Source organism: Blennius ocellaris (genome assembly GCF_963422515.1).
Source record: "Blennius ocellaris genome assembly, chromosome: 23".
In the NCBI taxonomy this organism is placed as follows: Eukaryota; Metazoa; Chordata; class Actinopteri; order Blenniiformes; family Blenniidae; genus Blennius; species Blennius ocellaris.
In genome coordinates, this window is record NC_137672.1 from 2,179,582 (window position 1) to 2,198,801 (window position 19,220).

Below are 19,220 nucleotides of genomic sequence, written 5' to 3' on the forward strand. Positions count from 1 at the left end.
ACATGGTCGTGACGAGTCGTTCTTCAGCCGGATCCTCGTGACGTATTTGTGGATTTTATTAAAAGATCTTTTTTCTGTGCTGTACTTTCTTGGGTCTTTAAGTGTTTTTCTGACTCTCTATCTTCAGTATCACTGGAGGAGCCTGCGACTTGTTCTTGACGTCACATATCCTTGGAGGTCCACATCAAACAATCTGCACCCCTGCTGCCTTTCCCTTGGCCTGCTTCTACTAAGGCTTCTTCCTGTTCAAATAACCTTTTCACCGACGCTTACTCGTGTTGTTGGGTTGTTCTTTGTAAAAGTGCCTGAATATGATTGAAATGGTGGTGTTTTCTTTGGTGCTACATACATAAAATGCTATTTACTCTCATTAATTGACACATTCAATCACAACCTACAGAGATTTGTCACATCCAACACTTGATCCATTTTATTTTTATGGACATGAAACCACCAGAGGAGGTCCGTGCTGTGGGCCTACCTGAGGACCCTCAGAGGGGGGATGGCTGAGACCTTTCCCTGGGGTTTGGGTCCTACAGGCGGAGGCATCATGACCAGCAGGCCTGTGGACGGCTTGGACACGGTGGTCCTTGTGCTCACAGTGAGTGGTTGTCCTCTGGCTGGGCTGAGGGGGAGGGGCCTCTGGGGGGCGAAGGGGGACGACCTGGACTGCAAGCCTGCTGCCAACTGGAAAACACATTTTGAACACTTTTGAAACTGCAAATGGTTCCTTCAAGCCTCAAAGTGGAAGAATGACATGAGAAAAATGCGACAAAAAGGTAAAAAGAGCACAGAAGCAGTCACAGTAAACTTCAGCTTGTTTTCAGTCAACAGTCAGAATGTGAGCTCAGGTGGTCTATAAGTGTTTATAGGGGTATGTCAGGGTCTGTAGAGGTGGTCTATAAGTGTTTATAGGGGTATGGCAGGGTCTGTAGAGGTGGTCTATAAGTGTTTATAGGGGTATGGCAGGGTCTGTAGAGGTGGTCTATAAGTGTTTATAGGGGTATGTCAGGGTCTGTAGAGGTCTATAAGTGTTTATAGGGGTATGTCAGGGTCTGTAGGGGTCTATAAGTGTTTATAGGGGTATGTCAGGGTCTGTAGGGGTCTATAAGTGTTTATAGGGGTATGTCAGGGTCTGTAGAGGTGGTCTATAAGTGTTTATAGGGGTATGTCAGGGTCTGTAGAGGTCTATAAGTGTTTATAGGGGTATGTCAGGGTCTGTAGAGGTGGTCTATAAGTGTTTATAGGGGTATGTCAGGGTCTGTAGAGGTGGTCTATAAGTGTTTATAGGGGTATGGCAGGGTCTATAGGGGTGGTCTATAAGTGTTTATAGGGGTATGTCAGGGTCTGTAGGGGTGGTCTATAAGTGTTTATAGGGGTATGTCAGGGTCTGTAGAGGTGGTCTATAGGTGTTTATAGGGGTATGTCAGGGTCTGTAGAGGTGGTCTTTAAGTGTTTATAGGGGTATGTCAGGGTCTGTAGGGGTCTATAAGTGTTTATAGGGGTATGTCAGGGTCTGTAGAGGTGGTCTATAGGTGTTTATAGGGGTATGGCAGGGTCTGTAGAGGTCTATAAGTGTTTATAGGGGTATGTCAGGGTCTGTAGAGGTCTATAAGTGTTTATAGGGGTATGTCAGGGTCTGTAGAGGTGGTCTATAAGTGTTTATAGGGGTATGGCAGGGTCTGTAGGGGTGGTCTATAAGTGTTTATAGGGGTATGGCAGGGTCTGTAGGGGTCTATAATTGTTTATAGGGGTATGGCAGGGTCTGTAGAGGTGGTCTATAAGTGTTTATAGGGGTATGGCAGGGTCTGTAGGGGTCTATAAGTGTTTATAGGGGTATGGCAGGGTCTGTAGAGGTGGTCTATAAGTGTTTATAGGGGTATGTCAGGGTCTGTAGTGGTGGTCTATAAGTGTTTATAGGGGTATGTCAGGGTCTGTAGAGGTCTATAAGTGTTTATAGGGGTATGGCAGGGTCTGTAGAGGTGGTCTATAAGTGTTTATAGGGGTATGGCAGGGTCTGTAGGGGTGGTCTATAAGTGTTTATAGGGGTATGTCAGGGTCTGTAGGGGTCTATAAGTGTTTATAGGGGTATGGCAGGGTCTGTAGGGGTCTATAAGTGTTTATAGGGGTATGGCAGGGTCTGTAGGGGTGGTCTATAAGTGTTTATAGGGAGAGGTCTATAAGTGTTTATAGGGGTATGTCAGGGTCTGTAGTGGTCTATAAGTGTTTATAGAGGTATGGCAGGGTCTGTAGAGGTGGTCTATAAGTGTTTATAGGGGTATGTCAGGGTCTGTAGGGGTCTATAAGTGTTTATAGGGGTATGTCAGGGTCTGTAGGGGTCTATAAGTGTTTATAGGGGTATGGCAGGGTCTGTAGAGGTGGTCTATAAGTGTTTATAGCGGTATGTCAGGGTCTGTAGAGGTGGTCTATAAGTGTTTATAGGGGTATGGCAGGGTCTGTAGAGGTCTATAAGTGTTTATAGGGGTATGTCAGGGTCTGTAGAGGTGGTCTATAAGTGTTTATAGGGGTATGGCAGGGTCTGTAGGGGTGGTCTATAAGTGTTTATAGGGGTATGGCAGGGTCTGTAGGGGTCTATAAGTGTTTATAGGGGTATGTCAGGGTCTATAGAGGTGGTCTATAAGTGTTTATAGGGGTATGTCAGGGTCTGTAGAGGTGGTCTATAAGTGTTTATAGGGGTATGTCAGGGTCTATAGAGGTGGTCTATAAGTGTTTATAGGGGTATGTCAGGGTCTGTAGGGGTGGTCTATAAGTGTTTATAGGGGTATGTCAGGGTCTGTAGAGGTGGTCTATAAGTGTTTATAGGGGTATGTCAGGGTCTGTAGAGGTGGTCTATAAGTGTTTATAGGGGTATGGCAGGGTCTGTAGTGGTGGTCTATAAGTGTTTATAGGGGTATGTCAGGGTCTGTAGGGGTCTATAAGTGTTTATAGGGGTATGGCAGGGTCTGTAGGGGTGGTCTATAAGTGTTTATAGGGGTATGTCAGGGTCTGTAGAGGTGGTCTATAAGTGTTTATAGGGGTATGGCAGGGTCTGTAGAGGTGGTCTATAAGTGTTTATAGGGGTATGGCAGGGTCTGTAGTGGTGGTCTATAAGTGTTTATAGGGGTATGGCAGGGTCTGTAGTGGTGGTCTATAAGTGTTTATAGGGGTATGTCAGGGTCTGTAGAGGTGGTCTATAAGTGTTTATAGGGGTATGTCAGGGTCTGTAGAGGTGGTCTATAAGTGTTTATAGGGGTATGTCAGGGTCTGTAGAGGTAGTCTATAAGTGTTTATAGGGGTATGTCAGGGTCTGTAGAGGTGGTCTATAAGTGTTTATAGGGGTATGGCAGGGTCTGTAGAGGTCTATAAGTGTTTATAGGGGTATGTCAGGGTCTGTAGAGGTGGTCTATAAGTGTTTATAGGGGTATGGCAGGGTCTGTAGGGGTGGTCTATAAGTGTTTATAGGGGTATGGCAGGGTCTGTAGGGGTCTATAAGTGTTTATAGGGGTATGTCAGGGTCTATAGAGGTGGTCTATAAGTGTTTATAGGGGTATGTCAGGGTCTGTAGGGGTGGTCTATAAGTGTTTATAGGGGTATGTCAGGGTCTGTAGAGGTGGTCTATAAGTGTTTATAGGGGTATGGCAGGGTCTGTAGAGGTGGTCTATAAGTGTTTATAGGGGTATGTCAGGGTCTGTAGGGGTCTATAAGTGTTTATAGGGGTATGGCAGGGTCTGTAGGGGTGGTCTATAAGTGTTTATAGGGGTATGTCAGGGTCTGTAGAGGTGGTCTATAAGTGTTTATAGGGGTATGGCAGGGTCTGTAGGGGTGGTCTATAAGTGTTTATAGGGGTATGGCAGGGTCTGTAGGGGTGGTCTATAAGTGTTTATAGGGGTATGTCAGGGTCTGTAGAGGTGGTCTATAAGTGTTTATAGGGGTATGGCAGGGTCTGTAGAGGTGGTCTATAAGTGTTTATAGGGGTATGTCAGGGTCTGTAGGGGTCTATAAGTGTTTATAGGGGTATGGCAGGGTCTGTAAGGGAGGTCTATAAGTGTTTATAGGGGTATGTCAAGGTCTGTAGTGGTCTATAAGTGTTTATAGGGGTATGTCAGGGTCTGTAGAGGTGGTCTATAAGTGTTTATAGGGGTATGGCAGGGTCTGTAGGGGTGGTCTATAAGTGTTTATAGGGGTATGGCAGGGTCTGTAGAGGTCTATAAGTGTTTATAGGGGTATGGCAGGGTCTGTAGGGGTCTATACGTGTTTATAGGGGTATGTCAGGGTCTGTAGAGGTGGTCTATAAGTGTTTATAGGGGTATGGCAGGGTCTGTAGGGGTCTATAAGTGTTTATAGGGGTATGGCAGGGTCTGTATGGGTGGTCTATAAGTGTTTATAGGGGTATGTCAGGGTCTGTAGGGGTGGTCTATAAGTGTTTATAGGGGTATGGCAGGGTCTGTAGGGGTGGTCTATAAGTGTTTATAGGGGTATGGCAGGGTCTGTAGGGGTCTATAAGTGTTTATAGGGTTATGGCAGGGTCTGTAGGGGTCTATAAGTGTCTATAGGGGTATGGCAGGGTCTGTAGAGGTGGTCTATAAGTGTTTATAGGGGTATGTCAGGGTCTGTAGAGGTGGTCTATAAGTGTTTATAGGGGTATGTCAGGGTCTGTAGAGGTGGTCTATAAGTGTTTATAGGGGTATGGCAGGGTCTGTAGGGGTGGTCTATAAGTGTTTATAGGGGTATGGCAGGGTCTGTAGAGGTGGTCTATAAGTGTTTATAGGGGTATGGCAGGGTCTGTCGGGGTCTATAAGTGTTTATAGGGGTATGTCAGGGTCTGTAGGGGTGGTCTATAAGTGTTTATAGGGGTATGGCAGGGTCTGTAGGGGTGGTCTATAAGTGTTTATAGGGGTATGTCAGGGTCTGTAGGGGTCTATAAGTGTTTATAGGGGTATGTCAGGGTCTGTAGAGGTGGTCTATAAGTGTTTATAGGGGTATGTCAGGGTCTGTAGGGGTCTATAAGTGTTTATAGGGGTATGGCAGGGTCTGTAGGGGTCTATAAGTGTTTATAGGGGTATGTCAGGGTCTGTAGAGGTGGTCTATAAGTGTTTATAGGGGTATGGCAGGGTCTGTAGGGGTGGTCTATAAGTGTTTATAGGGGTATGGCAGGGTCTGTAGAGGTCTATAAGTGTTTATAGGGGTATGGCAGGGTCTGTAGGGGTCTATAAGTGTTTATAGGGGTATGTCAGGGTCTGTAGAGGTGGTCTATAAGTGTTTATAGGGGTATGGCAGGGTCTGTAGGGGTGGTCTATAAGTGTTTATAGGGGTATGGCAGGGTCTGTAGAGGTCTATAAGTGTTTATAGGGGTATGGCAGGGTCTGTAGGGGTCTATACGTGTTTATAGGGGTATGTCAGGGTCTGTAGAGGTGGTCTATAAGTGTTTATAGGGGTATGGCAGGGTCTGTAGGGGTCTATAAGTGTTTATAGGGGTATGGCAGGGTCTGTATGGGTGGTCTATAAGTGTTTATAGGGGTATGTCAGGGTCTGTAGGGGTGGTCTATAAGTGTTTATAGGGGTATGGCAGGGTCTGTAGGGGTGGTCTATAAGTGTTTATAGGGGTATGGCAGGGTCTGTAGGGGTGGTCTATAAGTGTTTATAGGGGTATGTCAGGGTCTGTAGGGGTCTATAAGTGTTTATAGGGGTATGTCAGGGTCTGTAGAGGTGGTCTATAAGTGTTTATAGGGGTATGTCAGGGTCTGTAGGGGTCTATAAGTGTTTATAGGGGTATGGCAGGGTCTGTAGGGGTCTATAAGTGTTTATAGGAGTATGTCAGGGTCTGTAGAGGTGGTCTATAAGTGTTTATAGGGGTATGGCAGGGTCTGTAGGGGTCTATAAGTGTTTATAGGGGTATGGCAGGGTCTGTAGGGGTCTATAAGTGTTTATAGGGGTATGGCAGGGTCTGTAGGGGTCTATAAGTGTTTATAGGGGTATGTCAGGGTCTGTAGGGGTCTATAAGTGTTTATAGGGGTATGTCAGGGTCTGTAGAGGTGGTCTATAAGTGTTTATAGGGGTATGTCAGGGTCTGTAGGGGTGGTCTATAAGTGTTTATAGGGGTATGGCAGGGTCTGTAGGGGTGGTCTATAAGTGTTTATAGGGGTATGGCAGGGTCTGTAGGGGTCTATAAGTGTTTATAGGGGTATGGCAGGGTCTGTAGGGGTCTATAAGTGTTTATATGGGTATGGCAGGGTCTGTAGAGGTGGTCTATAAGTGTTTATAGGGGTATGTCAGGGTCTGTAGGGGTCTATAAGTGTTTATAGGGGTATGTCAGGGTCTGTAGGGGTCTATAAGTGTTTATAGGGGTATGTCAGGGTCTGTAGAGGTGGTCTATAAGTGTTTATAGGGGTATGGCAGGGTCTGTAGGGGTCTATAAGTGTTTATAGGGGTATGGCAGGGTCTGTAGGGGTCTATAAGTGTTTATAGGGGTATGGCAGGGTCTGTAGAGGTGGTCTATAAGTGTTTATAGGGGTATGGCAGGGTCTGTAGAGGTGGTCTATAAGTGTTTATAGGGGTATGGCAGGGTCTGTAGGGGTCTATAAGTGTTTATAGGGGTATGTCAGGGTCTGTAGGGGTCTATAAGTGTTTATAGGGGTATGTCAGGGTCTGTAGAGGTGGTCTATAAGTGTTTATAGGGGTATGGCAGGGTCTGTAGGGGTGGTCTATAAGTGTTTATAGGGGTATGGCAGGGTCTGTAGGGGTCTATAAGTGTTTATAGGGGTATGTCAGGGTCTGTAGAGGTCTATAAGTGTTTATAGGGGTATGTCAGGGTCTGTAGGAATCTGCAGAAGCCTAATGCGGTCAGTAGGGGTCTAGGGTAACTATAGAGTTCTGTATGAGTCTGTAGAAGTCTGCAGGGGTCTTACCGATGAGGGTCGTACCGGGTTGAGGGGCAAAGGTTTCTGGGGCGGGCTGAGCCTCTGGGGGTTTAGGGGGGATGGTGTTGCGGGTTTCAGGTTCTTGCTTGTTGGCACAGGTGGCCAGACCGACTTGGGCCCATGAGCAGCAGCATGAGGACCGTGAACAGGTCTCAGAGGCCGGACCACGTTGACGGGCTGGGCCCCGTTCTGCACAGGGCTCGGCTTGAGAGGGAGAACCTCTCTGGTGGTGTGAGGAACCTGGAACAGAACCCAGACTAGAGAACAGACTCACAAGAACGACACTCCAGACTGACTGATTCCTTCAAGCTGATTGGACGATAAAGTCTGAATCCTGTTATTGTGATCAGCAAAGCTTCCAGACCACAACCTCACTGCAGGCCGAATGACTTACAAATACACCTTTAACACAATGTAAACACAAATAAACACAAATATCAGCATGAATAAAATGTAAGGCTGACGAGGAACCTTCTTAATTTACTAGATTTAGGTTGTTTCATTGAAGTTCTTACAACAAATACTCTTTTATTATGTTGCTACTTTTATGTTTACTGCTCAGTCATTTCCAGATATAATGGTTGTATCATTTTGGAGGAGGTCAACAAGACTGGTCTGAATCAATCCTGACAGCAACAACAATTTACCTTTGAGCTTTTAACAGGTAGTCATGGTGAATTCTTTTGAAGTTCCTCTGTTTATTTTAACGTTGTCGTTGTTCAGAGAAAACCTTCACCATTACTCCTTCATGACTCCTCTGAAACTGAGCTTGTACACAAATGTAATCATGTTACAATAACTGCAAACCATTTATGTATTTATTCCACAATGTGTCCGCAGAAACTGGGAGAAACATGAGAAACTTCAACCACAAACACTGACATATTGGAGGGATTCACAGTGATACCTTCGGTTTCGGCCCAAAACATTCGTCTTCCTCACTTTTTGCAACGTCCTCATGATGATTTGTTTTCAATTTCAATTTCTATGTCTCATGGAAGCACAAAGAAGACGCTGCTCGTCCTCACCTTCTGTCTGCTGGCTTTACTGCTCTGTCCAACCACCTTCAGGTGGAAGGCTGGATTCAGGTGGCCGTTCACGCCCTGATCGTCTGACGCCTTCGCCCTGAGGACACACAGGAGGACAGTCACGAGGACAGTCATGAGGACGGACATGAGGACACACATGAGGACAGTCATGAGGACACACATGAGGACAGACGTGAGGACACACATGAGGACAGATGTGAGGACACACATGAGGACAGATGTGAGGACACACATGAGGACACACATGAGGACAGATGTGAGGACACACATGAGGACAGATGTGAGGACACACATGAGGACACACATGAGGACAGATGTGAGGACACACATGAGGACAGATGTGAGGACACACGTGAGGACACACATGAGGACAGATGTGAGGACACACATGAGGACAGATGTGAGGACACACATGAGGACACACATGAGGACAGATGTGAGGACACACATGAGGACAGATGTGAGGACACACATGAGGACACACATGAGGACAGATGTGAGGACACACATGAGGACAGATGTGAGGACACACATGAGGACACACATGAGGACAGATGTGAGGACACACATGAGGACAGATGTGAGGACACACATGAGGACACACATGAGGACAGACGTGAGGACACGCATGAGGACAGTCATGAGGACAGTCATGAGGATGAACATGAGGACACACATGAGGACAGTCATGAGGATGGACATGAGGACACACATGAGGACAGTCATGAGGACACACATGAGGACAGTCATGAGGACGGACATGAGGACACACATGAGGACAGTCATGAGGACACACATGAGGACAGACGTGAGGACACACATGAGGACAGACGTGAGGACACACGTGAGGACACACATGAGGACACACGTGAGGACAGTCATGAGGACACACATGAGGACAGACGTGAGGACACACATGAGGACAGACGTGAGGACACACATGAGAACAGACGTGAGGACACACATGAGGACACACATGAGGACAGACGTGAGGACACATATGAGGACAGATGTGAGGACAGACGTGAGGACACACATGAGGACACACACGAGGACAGTCATGAGGACACACATGAGGACAGACGTGAGGACACACATGAGGACAGACGTGAGGACACACATGAGAACAGACGTGAGGACACACATGAGGACACACATGAGGACAGACGTGAGGACACATATGAGGACAGATGTGAGGACAGACGTGAGGACACACATGAGGACACACATGAGGACAGTCATGAGGACGGACATGAGGACACACATGAGGACAGTCATGAGGACACACATGAGGACAGACGTGAGGACACACATGAGGACAGACGTGAGGACACACGTGAGGACACACATGAGGACACACGTGAGGACAGTCATGAGGACACACATGAGGACAGACGTGAGGACACACATGAGGACAGACATGAGGACACACATGAGAACAGACGTGAGGACACACATGAGGACACACATGAGGACAGACGTGAGGACACATATGAGGACAGATGTGAGGACAGACGTGAGGACACACATGAGGACACACACGAGGACAGACATGAGGACAGATATGAGGACAGACATGTTGTTCATGTCATTCTGTTATAAAGGAGCTACAAACATCTTTATCTGCTGGTTTGGAACTGATGTGTTCCACCAGTGTGGAGGAAGACACGTCCTTCTGCAGGTGGAGCTGCTGCACTGCTATCACTCCCCCCTGTGACTGAAACCATCCCTCATCCATCCCTCATCCATCCATCCCTCATCCATCCATCCCTCATCCATCTATCCTGTGCAGAGTTCTGGGTTTGGGAGAGGAGTTCTTCTTGTCGTTTTGCAATATAACTTCTGAGTCCGGCAGGAAATCAAACACAATCCATGTTAATGTAAACATATTGAGCTGAGTTTGTTTTTTCTTCATTTTAAATCACATGGCTGCCTTTGGCCTGCTGTTTGTGCTGCAGCACCTTATTTCTTCCAGGGCTTGATTACAGGAACTGTCATGATCCTGCCTTCTCTCCTCCCTCCAGTGTTCCCCTTAGCTCCGCCCCTGTGTTCCCCCTAGCTCCGCCCCTGTGTTCCCTCTAGCTCCGCCCCTGTGTTCCCCTTAGCTCCGACCCTGTGTTCCCTCTAGCTCCGCCCCTGTGCTCCCCTTAGCACCGCCCCTGTGTTCCCCTTAGCTCCGCCCCTGTGTTCCCCTTAGCCCCGCCCCTGTGTTCCCCCTAGCTCCACCCCTGTGCTCCCCTTAGCTCCGCCCCTGTGTTCCCCCTAGCTCCGCCCCTGTGTTCCCCTTAGCTCCGCCCCTGTGTTCCCCTTAGCACCGCCCCTGTGTTCCCCTTAGCCCCGCCCCTGTGTTCCCCTTAGCTCCGCCCCTGTGCTCCCCTTAGCACCGCCCCTGTGTTCCCCTTAGCTCCGCCTCTGTGTTCCCCTTAGCTCCGCCCCTGTGCACTCCTGCTTCCTCCTCCTGATCACAGCTGTTTGTCGTTGTCATTAGTGTGTATTTAGTTCCCTCCCTTCCAGCTCCAGTTGTGAGTTCGTCTGAGTTCTCACACCATTGGTACCCGGCTTTTCCCCTCGTGTTGCCTTTCGTGTGTTTTCGACCTTCTGCCTGCCCGACCTCGCCTCCTGGATTCCCTCCTCCATTGCCTGCTCTGGTTTTTGATCTTGGACTGCCTGACTTTGCTTCTGCTGTGTTTTTGAAAATTAAAACACTTTCGAACCGAGCATCTCGTCTGCCGTGCAGTTGAGTTCACGAACCCTGACAGAAGCGTCAACGTATCAGAGTGAAGCAGAGCTGAGCGAAGAAGGACCGGCACACTTCTCCTGACCTGTAGGCACCATGCAGCGGGAGATGTGCTGTGGACGTCACTGTGTGCAAAGTAGTGGTAGGAAAGTGTGCAGTGAGGCGTTGAGGTGAAGAACTCATACTGGACGTTCTGGTTCTTCTGCCTCTGCGAGCGCCAGCGGTGGAAGAAGGACGTCTTGATCCTGTAGCAGTAGAAGAGCAGCAGCGCTGAGGGGAGGACGACCAGGAAGCCAAAGACCAGGCCCACCACCAGGCCCACCTGACCTGCACACACACACACACACACACACACACACACACACACACACACACACACACACACACACACACACACACACACACACAGAAGGACATCAAAAAGCACACAGAGACTTAAGACTCGTTGTGAATTTTGCAGAAAAACAAGAGCTTTTACTTGTGAAATGACTTAATTAATTGTTATTAAAATGACTCAACTTAAGTGTTAACTTGCTGAGTACTGAAGGAGTCTGACGCCACATATTATTCAGAAAGAGTCAGTTTGCTTGTCATCAACAAAACCTTGGATGGAAATTGAAATACAAATGTTTCTGTTTTCAAAATAATTGTGTTAACCTCCAATTGTTCTAATGAATTGTAATAAAAGTAAATAAGAACAAGAAGTTAAACGCAGTGACGGAACCAAGAAAGTAGAGTTACAGTCCAGTTCTGCTTCTGTTGTATCTTTGATTCTAAAGAATTGTAAAATGTAGTAAATGCATGATAATAACATCCCACTGCTGTTTGACCAGTTCAACATCATCATGGATTTGAACTGTCAAAGAGCATATTTGTTTAGCAGAGAATCCAAAAGGGAACCGTGTCTTAAGACCAACGTGGTTTACTATTAAAGCCACAGGAAATAACGATGAAAACAATTTCTCACAATATCACAATAACATCATGCTGAGGAATGTTTTCACACAGAACAACAATACAACTCAATATTTCAAGAGCAGAACTGTGAGAACTCTGTAATCTGATCCTTTAACATGAAGTTTGAAAAGCAACTCATTAATAATACAGATACGTGTGCAAAACAAACACTTGGCGAATTCAGTCAAATGCAAACCACTAGTGTGTTCCATCATTTCCTCGCCCTCAAGTGCAAGTATTCAGTGTTATATATATATATATATATATATATATATATATATATATAGTAAGGATCCCACATTATAACCCGAAACCATGTACATGCTTTATAAGGTAAAGAGCAGGAATACAGTATGTGTACACAGGTCTCTCTCACACACACACACTCACACACACAGACACACACACACACACACACACACACACACACACACACACACACACACTGGTGAGCGTCCTTACTGTCGTACTGGACGGGTCCACTGTCCACGCTGCCCCCCAGTCCTGGTTTGTCACAGAAGGGGGGGGCCCAGCCCCCGCTGCAGTGGCAGTTCTGGTTGCTGTTACACACCTGCACCAACAAACCAGGAACAAGGAATCAGTCATGTGACTTGCTGTTAGGATTCACCACAGTATTTCATTTACTTTGAACATAAAAAAACACATTCTGACATCAAATTGTCAGTTTAAAGTTTTCACTGATGCTCTTATGTGTAAAGTCGTGTTTTGTCAGAAAGTGAACATTTTGCAGCCTTAAGCATTCTTAAGCGTCGTTTTCAGTTCTTGTCTAAACATCCTGATGCACCAGCAACATCTTCACTTGGTTTTATGTTAAGACTGATACTCTAAAGCAGTAAAGTGTGTTTTCTCCGTAGTTCCTTCATGTTGTGGATCATAATGGAGCCTCTGGCCTGATGTTTCCCACTGGAACATCTGCAGGGGGAAGTCGTGCATTTGCATGTACACAGCAGTATTTCAGCTCCTGTCAGCTTCCAGAGTCGTCAGGCCTCATGATCAATAATGATCAATAATGATCTTCACAGCACTTAAAGCAGAGAGATCAAACAGGAATAGGGTCAGTAGCAGTAAACAACAATACAGAGCAAGAACAACACATCAAGAAACAATACGTATGAGCAGGGCCAACATTGTAGAGGCTGTGAACAACTGTGTGTATCTGGCCTCCATAGTGACAAACAGCGGGGATCTAGAACCAGAGACTGTGGCAGAAGAGCCTGCAGTCTCTCTGGAACCAGTCTGGAGGCTGCAGACCGTCTCACGTAGACCAAGATCTGGACTCTGGACTCTGCAGGACTGTCCTTCCTGCTTCATGGCTGAGACTTGGTCCTGAACCAAGAAGCCTTGGCTTTGACAGCAGGGCTCAGAACCCTGGTGAACCCTGGAGAACCCTGGAGAACCCTGGAGAACCCCAGAAGGTTCCTACCAAGTGGAAAACCTCCACCCGACGGCTCCACCTCATTACAGGTGACCTCCACCTGATGGCTCCACCTCATTACAGGTGACCTCCACCCGATGGCTCCACCTCATTACAGGTGACCTCCACCCGACGGCTCCACCTCATTACAGGTGACCTCCACCTGATGGCTCCACCTCATTACAGGTGACCTCCACCTGATGGCTCCACATCATTACAGGTGACCTCCACCTGATGGCTCCACCTCATTACAGGTGACCTCCACCCGATGGCTCCACCTCATTACAGGTGACCTCCACCTGATGGCTCCACCTCATTACAGGTGACCTCCACCCGATGGCTCCACCTCATTACAGGTGACCTCCACCTGATGGCTCCACCTCATTACAGGTGACCTCCACCTGATGGCTCCACCTCATTACAGGTGACCTCCACCTGATGGCTCCACATCATTACAGGTGACCTCCACCTGATGGCTCCACCTCATTACAGGTGACCTCCACCCGATGGCTCCACCTCATTACAGGTGACCTCCACCCGATGGCTCCACCTCATTACAGGTGACCTCCACCTGATGGCTCCACCTCATTACAGGGGACCTCCACCCGACGGCTCCACCTCATTACAGGTGACCTCCACCCGACGGCTCCACCTCATTACAGGTGACCTCCACCCGACGGCTCCACCTCATTACAGGTGACCTCCACCCGACGGCTCCACCTCATTACAGGTGACCTCCACCCGATGGCTCCACGTCATTACAGGTGACCTCCACCCGACGGCTCCACCTCATTACAGGTGACCTCCACCCGATGGCTCCACCTCATTACAGGTGACCTCCACCCGACGGCTCCACCTCATTACAGGTGACCTCCACCCGACGGCTCCACCTCATTACAGGGGACCTCCACCCGATGGCTCCACCTCATTACAAGTGACCTCCACCCGACGGCTCCACGTCATTACAGGTGACCTCCACCCGATGGCTCCACGTCATTACAGGTGACCTCCACCCGACGGCTCCACCTCATTACAGGTGACCTCCACCCGATGACTCCACCTCATTACAGGTGACCTCCACCCGACGGCTCCACCTCATTACAGGTGACCTCCACCCGACGGCTCCACCTCATTACAGGTGACCTCCACCTGATGGCTCCACATCATTACAGGTGACCTCCACCCGATGGCTCCACATCATTACAGGTGACCTCCACCTGATGGCTCCACATCATTACAGGTGACCTCCACCCGATGGCTCCACCTCATTACAGGTGACCTCCACCTGATGACTCCACCTCATTACAGGTGACCTCCACCCGATGGCTCCACCTCATTACAGGTGACCTCCACCCGACGGCTCCACCTCATTACAGGTGACCTCCACCCGATGACTCCACCTCATTACAGGTGACCTCCACCCGATGGCTCCACGTCATTACAGGTGACCTCCACCCGATGGCTCCACCTCATTACATGTGACCTCCACCCGATGACTCCACCTCATTACAGGTGACCTCCACCCGACGGCTCCACGTCATTACCAACGCACAGGGACGGGACCCCCCACCACCCCTCCACCCCCACCCCCACTACCCCACCCCTGCAGGAGGATTTTTGCATGTCAATCAGCTGATCACTTGTAATTCACAGTAAATCCTGACAGAATAGATGAAGAAAAGGAATTTTACGGAGAGAGAAATAGTGACGGAGGAGGTGGAGGTCAGGAGATGATGTCATCTGGTGTCACCGTGGTGACTTCACTCAGAGCAGAACAACAAGTGATCATCAGCTCGTCGTCACTGCTGGAAATATTGAGAGAAACTGTAGAGGTGGAGGAGAAGATCTGATGTGAAGGTGGAGGTCAGAGGAGAGAAACATCATGAGGACAGTGACACCATGAGGAGAGTGACATCATAGGGGAGAGTGACATCATGAGGAGAGTGACATCATGAGGACAGTGGCATCATGAGGACAGTGAAACCATGAGGACAGTGACATCATGAGGAGAGTGACATCATAGGGGAGAGTGACATCATGAGGACAGTGGCATCATGAGGACAGTGAAACCATGAGGACAGTGACATCATGAGGAGAGTGACATCATAGGGGAGAGTGACATCATGAGGACAGTGGCATCATGAGGACAGTGAAACCATGAGGACAGTGACATCATGAGGAGAGTGACATCATGAGGACAGTGAAACCATGAGGACAGTGACACCATGAGGACAGTGAAACCATGAGGACAGTGACATCATGAGGAGAGTGACATCATAGGGGAGAGTGACATCATGAGGACAGTGACACCATGAGGACAGTGACATCATGAGGAGAGTGACATCATAGGGGAGAGTGACATCATGAGGACAGTGACACCATGAGGACAGTGAAACCATGAGGACAGTGACATCATGAGGAGAGTGACATCATGAGGACAGTGACACCATGAGGACAGTGACATCATGAGGACAGTGACACCATGAGGACAGTAACATCATGGTGGAGAGTGACATCATGAGGACAGTGACATAATGAGGACAGTGACACCATGAGGACAGTGACATCATGAGGACAGTGACATCATGAGGACAGTGACATCATGAGGACAGTGACACCATGAGGACAGTGACATCATGAGGACAGTGACACCATGAGGACAGTGACATCATGAGGACAGTGACATCATGAGGACAGTGACACCATGAGGACAGTGACATCATGAGGTCCAGCACCAGAGGTCACTGCAGGTCACCAACACCTCCATGGTTGTAACTCCAGTGAGTCAGAGTGACGGAGAGGAAGAGACGTGTAGGACTGGAGACAGATAAAGTAGTTTTATTTGTTTGTTGACTATCCGTCCGTCCATCCATCATCTACCACTTATCCAGGCCGGGTCCTGGAGGCAGCAGTCCAGCAGAGTGGCCCAGACTCTTCCTCCAGCTCTTCTGGTGGCACCCCAAGGTGTTCCCAGGCCATAGAGAGACATAGTCCCTCCAGGGTGTCCTGGGTCTGTCCTGAGGCCTCCTACCAGAGGGACATAGTCCCTCCAGGGTGTCCTGGGTCTGTCCTGAGGCCTCCTACCAGAGGGACATAGTCCCTCCAGGGTGTCCTAGGTCTGTCCCGAGGCCTCCTACCAGAGAGACATAGTCCCTCCAGGGTGTCCTAGGTCTGCCCCGAGGCCTCCTACCAGAGAGACATAGTCCCTCCAGGGTGTCCTAGGTCTGCCCCGAGGCCTCCTACCAGAGGGACATAGTCCCTCCAGGGCGTCCTAGGTCTGCCCCGAGGCCTCCTACCGGAGAGACATGGTCCCTCCAGGGTGTCCTAGGTCTGCCCCGAGGCCTCCTACCAGAGAGACATAGTCCCTCCAGGGTGTCCTAGGTCTGCCCCGAGGCCTCCTACCAGAGAGACATAGTCCCTCCAGGGTGTCCTAGGTCTGCCCCGAGGCCTCCTACCAGAGAGACATAGTCCCTCCAGAGTGTCCTAGGTCTGCCCCGAGGCCTCCTACCAGAGAGACATAGTCCCTCCAGGGTGTCCTAGGTCTGCCCCGAGGCCTCCTACCGGAGGGACATAGTCCCTCCAGGGTGTCCATCTGAAACAGCTGGCTCCACCTCAGCTGGCTCCTTTCCTCTTGTTAAATATATAAATGAAATATTTGAACAGGGATTTGTTTGTCTCAGTGTGTTGTGTCCTCAGTGTCTCTGGTTGGAAGCAGTGAGTGACGAGGAGGTGGTCCGTCTGCAGCCCCAGTGTCTCCGGCGTCTCGGTGCATGGCGGTGGCAGAACGTCCACAGTGCAGCAGCACTGGACACCCTGCTGCATCATGTGACGTCACAGTTCCTGCTGCAGCCAGTGACTCACAGTTCACCACTTCTCAATGCTCAACCAAGCTTAACATTTAAAATAGTTTATGTTTTTTTAATGCTTATGGTGTTTTTTATGGTTGTTTTTCCATGAATTACTCAGTGTGTGCTGTTTTAAATTGCCCCAGGGGGATAATAAAGCTTCTGGAATCTTCCACACTGCTTCAATCCGCCGCCCACGCTCCCTCATGACGACGCTCTGTTGTCATTGTCGTGACAAGACTTATTTTGTTTTTCCTCTTTTAACCACAGAAATGGGCAGTGAACAGTCAACATAAATGTAGCAAATGTGTGAATTATGCAAATCCTAAAAAACTTTAGTTTAATGTGGAAACAGCCACAGCTGAAGAATAAAATGTTTTTTAATTGTTCACATAGAAAATGATGTGAAAAAACAATTAGAGCTCTTTGACACACGATAGGAATGAACCTGTTCCTGATCAAACTATGAGCTTCTTCAATGGAGGTTAAGACCAGCTAACGCTTCTATGAAGTGTTAGATGTGTGTGTTGGTGTGTGAGCACACTGTGGACATGGCAGATTCTGAACCTCCACCCTCCTCCACCATGATCATCACCCTGGAGGGAACTGAAGGCGACGGGCGGCAGGAAACAACACCCAGAGAAAAACAGAGGCACGGAATAAAGTAGGAGAAAATCTGCCTCTTGTTTTTTACCTTCTGTCATAATTCATCAGATCCTCATCAAATAACAGTGTTTGGTGGAGCCTGAGCCTCATATGCAGGAGATGCTGAAAGACACTTCAGTCTTTTAAGACTTCACAGTTTTGTCGAAGGCTTCAAACACAAGAAGCTGCTGACGTGTCACAAACAAACCCGTTCACACAAACAGTGGCCACATGAAAGGTTACACACTTCATTTCTCATCACACATTAGTCTGGCATCAAGGGAGAACTATGGATTACACATCCATTCAACTATCCATCCATCATCCATCCATCCAACTATCCATCCATCATCCATCCATCAATCCATCATCCATCCATCCATCATCCATCCAACTATCCATCCATTCAACTATCCATCCATCATCCATCCATCCATCAATCCATCATCCATCCATCCATCATCCATCCAACTATCCATCCATCCATCCATCATCCATCCATCAATCCATCATCCATCCATCCATCATCCATCCAACTATCCATCCATCCATCCATCATCCATCCATCAATCCATCATCCATCCATCAATCCATCATCCATCAATCCATCATCCATCCATCCATCCATCCATCATCCATCCATCCATCCATCAATCCATCATCCATCCATCCATCCATCAATCCATCAATCCATCATCCATCCATCATCCATCAATCCATCATCCATCAATCCATCATCCATCCATCCATCATCCATCAATCCATCATCCATCCATCCATCAATCCATCCATCCATCAATCCATCCATCCATCATCCATCAATCCATCAATCCATCATCCATCCATCCATCAATCCATCCATCCATCATCCATCCATCAATCCATCCATCCATCAATCCATCCATCCATCAATCCATCCATCCATCCATCCATCATCCATCAATCCATCATCCATCCATCCATCAATCCATCCATCCATCATCCATCCATCCATCAATCCATCATCCATCATCCATCAATCCATCCATCCATCATCCATCCATCAATCCATCCATCCATCCAAAGGTTGAGTTTCTCGTCCAGGCTTTAGGAATATATATTCATCTTATCTAACGTCTTCCTCATCCCACAACTAGAGTTAGAACTCCATTCACAACATTAATTAGAGGTTTGGTGATGAATTATCCATATTTCAGGATTCGACACGAAAATACTTTTTCATTCAAACTGATTTGAAATGAATGTATTAAAAAACACCTTTAAAATGGTTTATTTTGTTGTTTTGCTATAGTTCAATGAGTCAGTGCTAAAACTGAATTGTTTTCATCACATCTGTTAACTCATCTGCTTTTCATGCTGATCCCTCAGTCGGTATCTCACTTTATTAAAGGAAAACGTGTTCCTGTGTGCTGTAAACAAGCCAGAACAACATAACGTTCCAGCACGTTCTCTGGCTCTTCTCTCTCACCACACCAGCTAGAGTTTACTGTTCACCTCCTCTAACCTGCTGCAAACTGCCCTTCATGCAGCAGTCCACTGACACAACCAGTTCTGCACCGATACAGATAGCAGTATCGGCTCTGAGTAACCAGGCCTGCACTGATACAGATAGCAGTATCGGCTCTGATAAACCAG

At 48.0% G+C, this 19,220-nt stretch overlaps 1 protein-coding gene across 2 annotated transcripts in view; it reads right to left on the reverse strand.

Annotated features, from left to right (window-relative positions):
• adam19a (ADAM metallopeptidase domain 19a) overlaps positions 1-19,220 on the reverse strand; it is a 144,707-nt gene that overhangs the window by 4,107 nt on the left and 121,380 nt on the right. Inside the window, exons 18-22 of one of the 2 annotated variants that reach the window (XM_080519111.1) lie at positions 12,123-12,231; positions 10,889-11,030; positions 7,946-8,042; positions 6,921-7,157; positions 482-687 (exon numbers count right to left, since the gene is read on the reverse strand). In XM_080519111.1, coding sequence (XP_080375237.1) covers positions 482-687; positions 6,921-7,157; positions 7,946-8,042; positions 10,889-11,030; positions 12,123-12,231 — 791 coding nt within the window. Of the gene's footprint in view, positions 1-481; positions 688-6,905; positions 7,158-7,945; positions 8,043-10,888; positions 11,031-12,122; positions 12,232-19,220 lie in introns of both variants that reach the window. The other variant, XM_080519110.1, reaches the window with a different exon arrangement.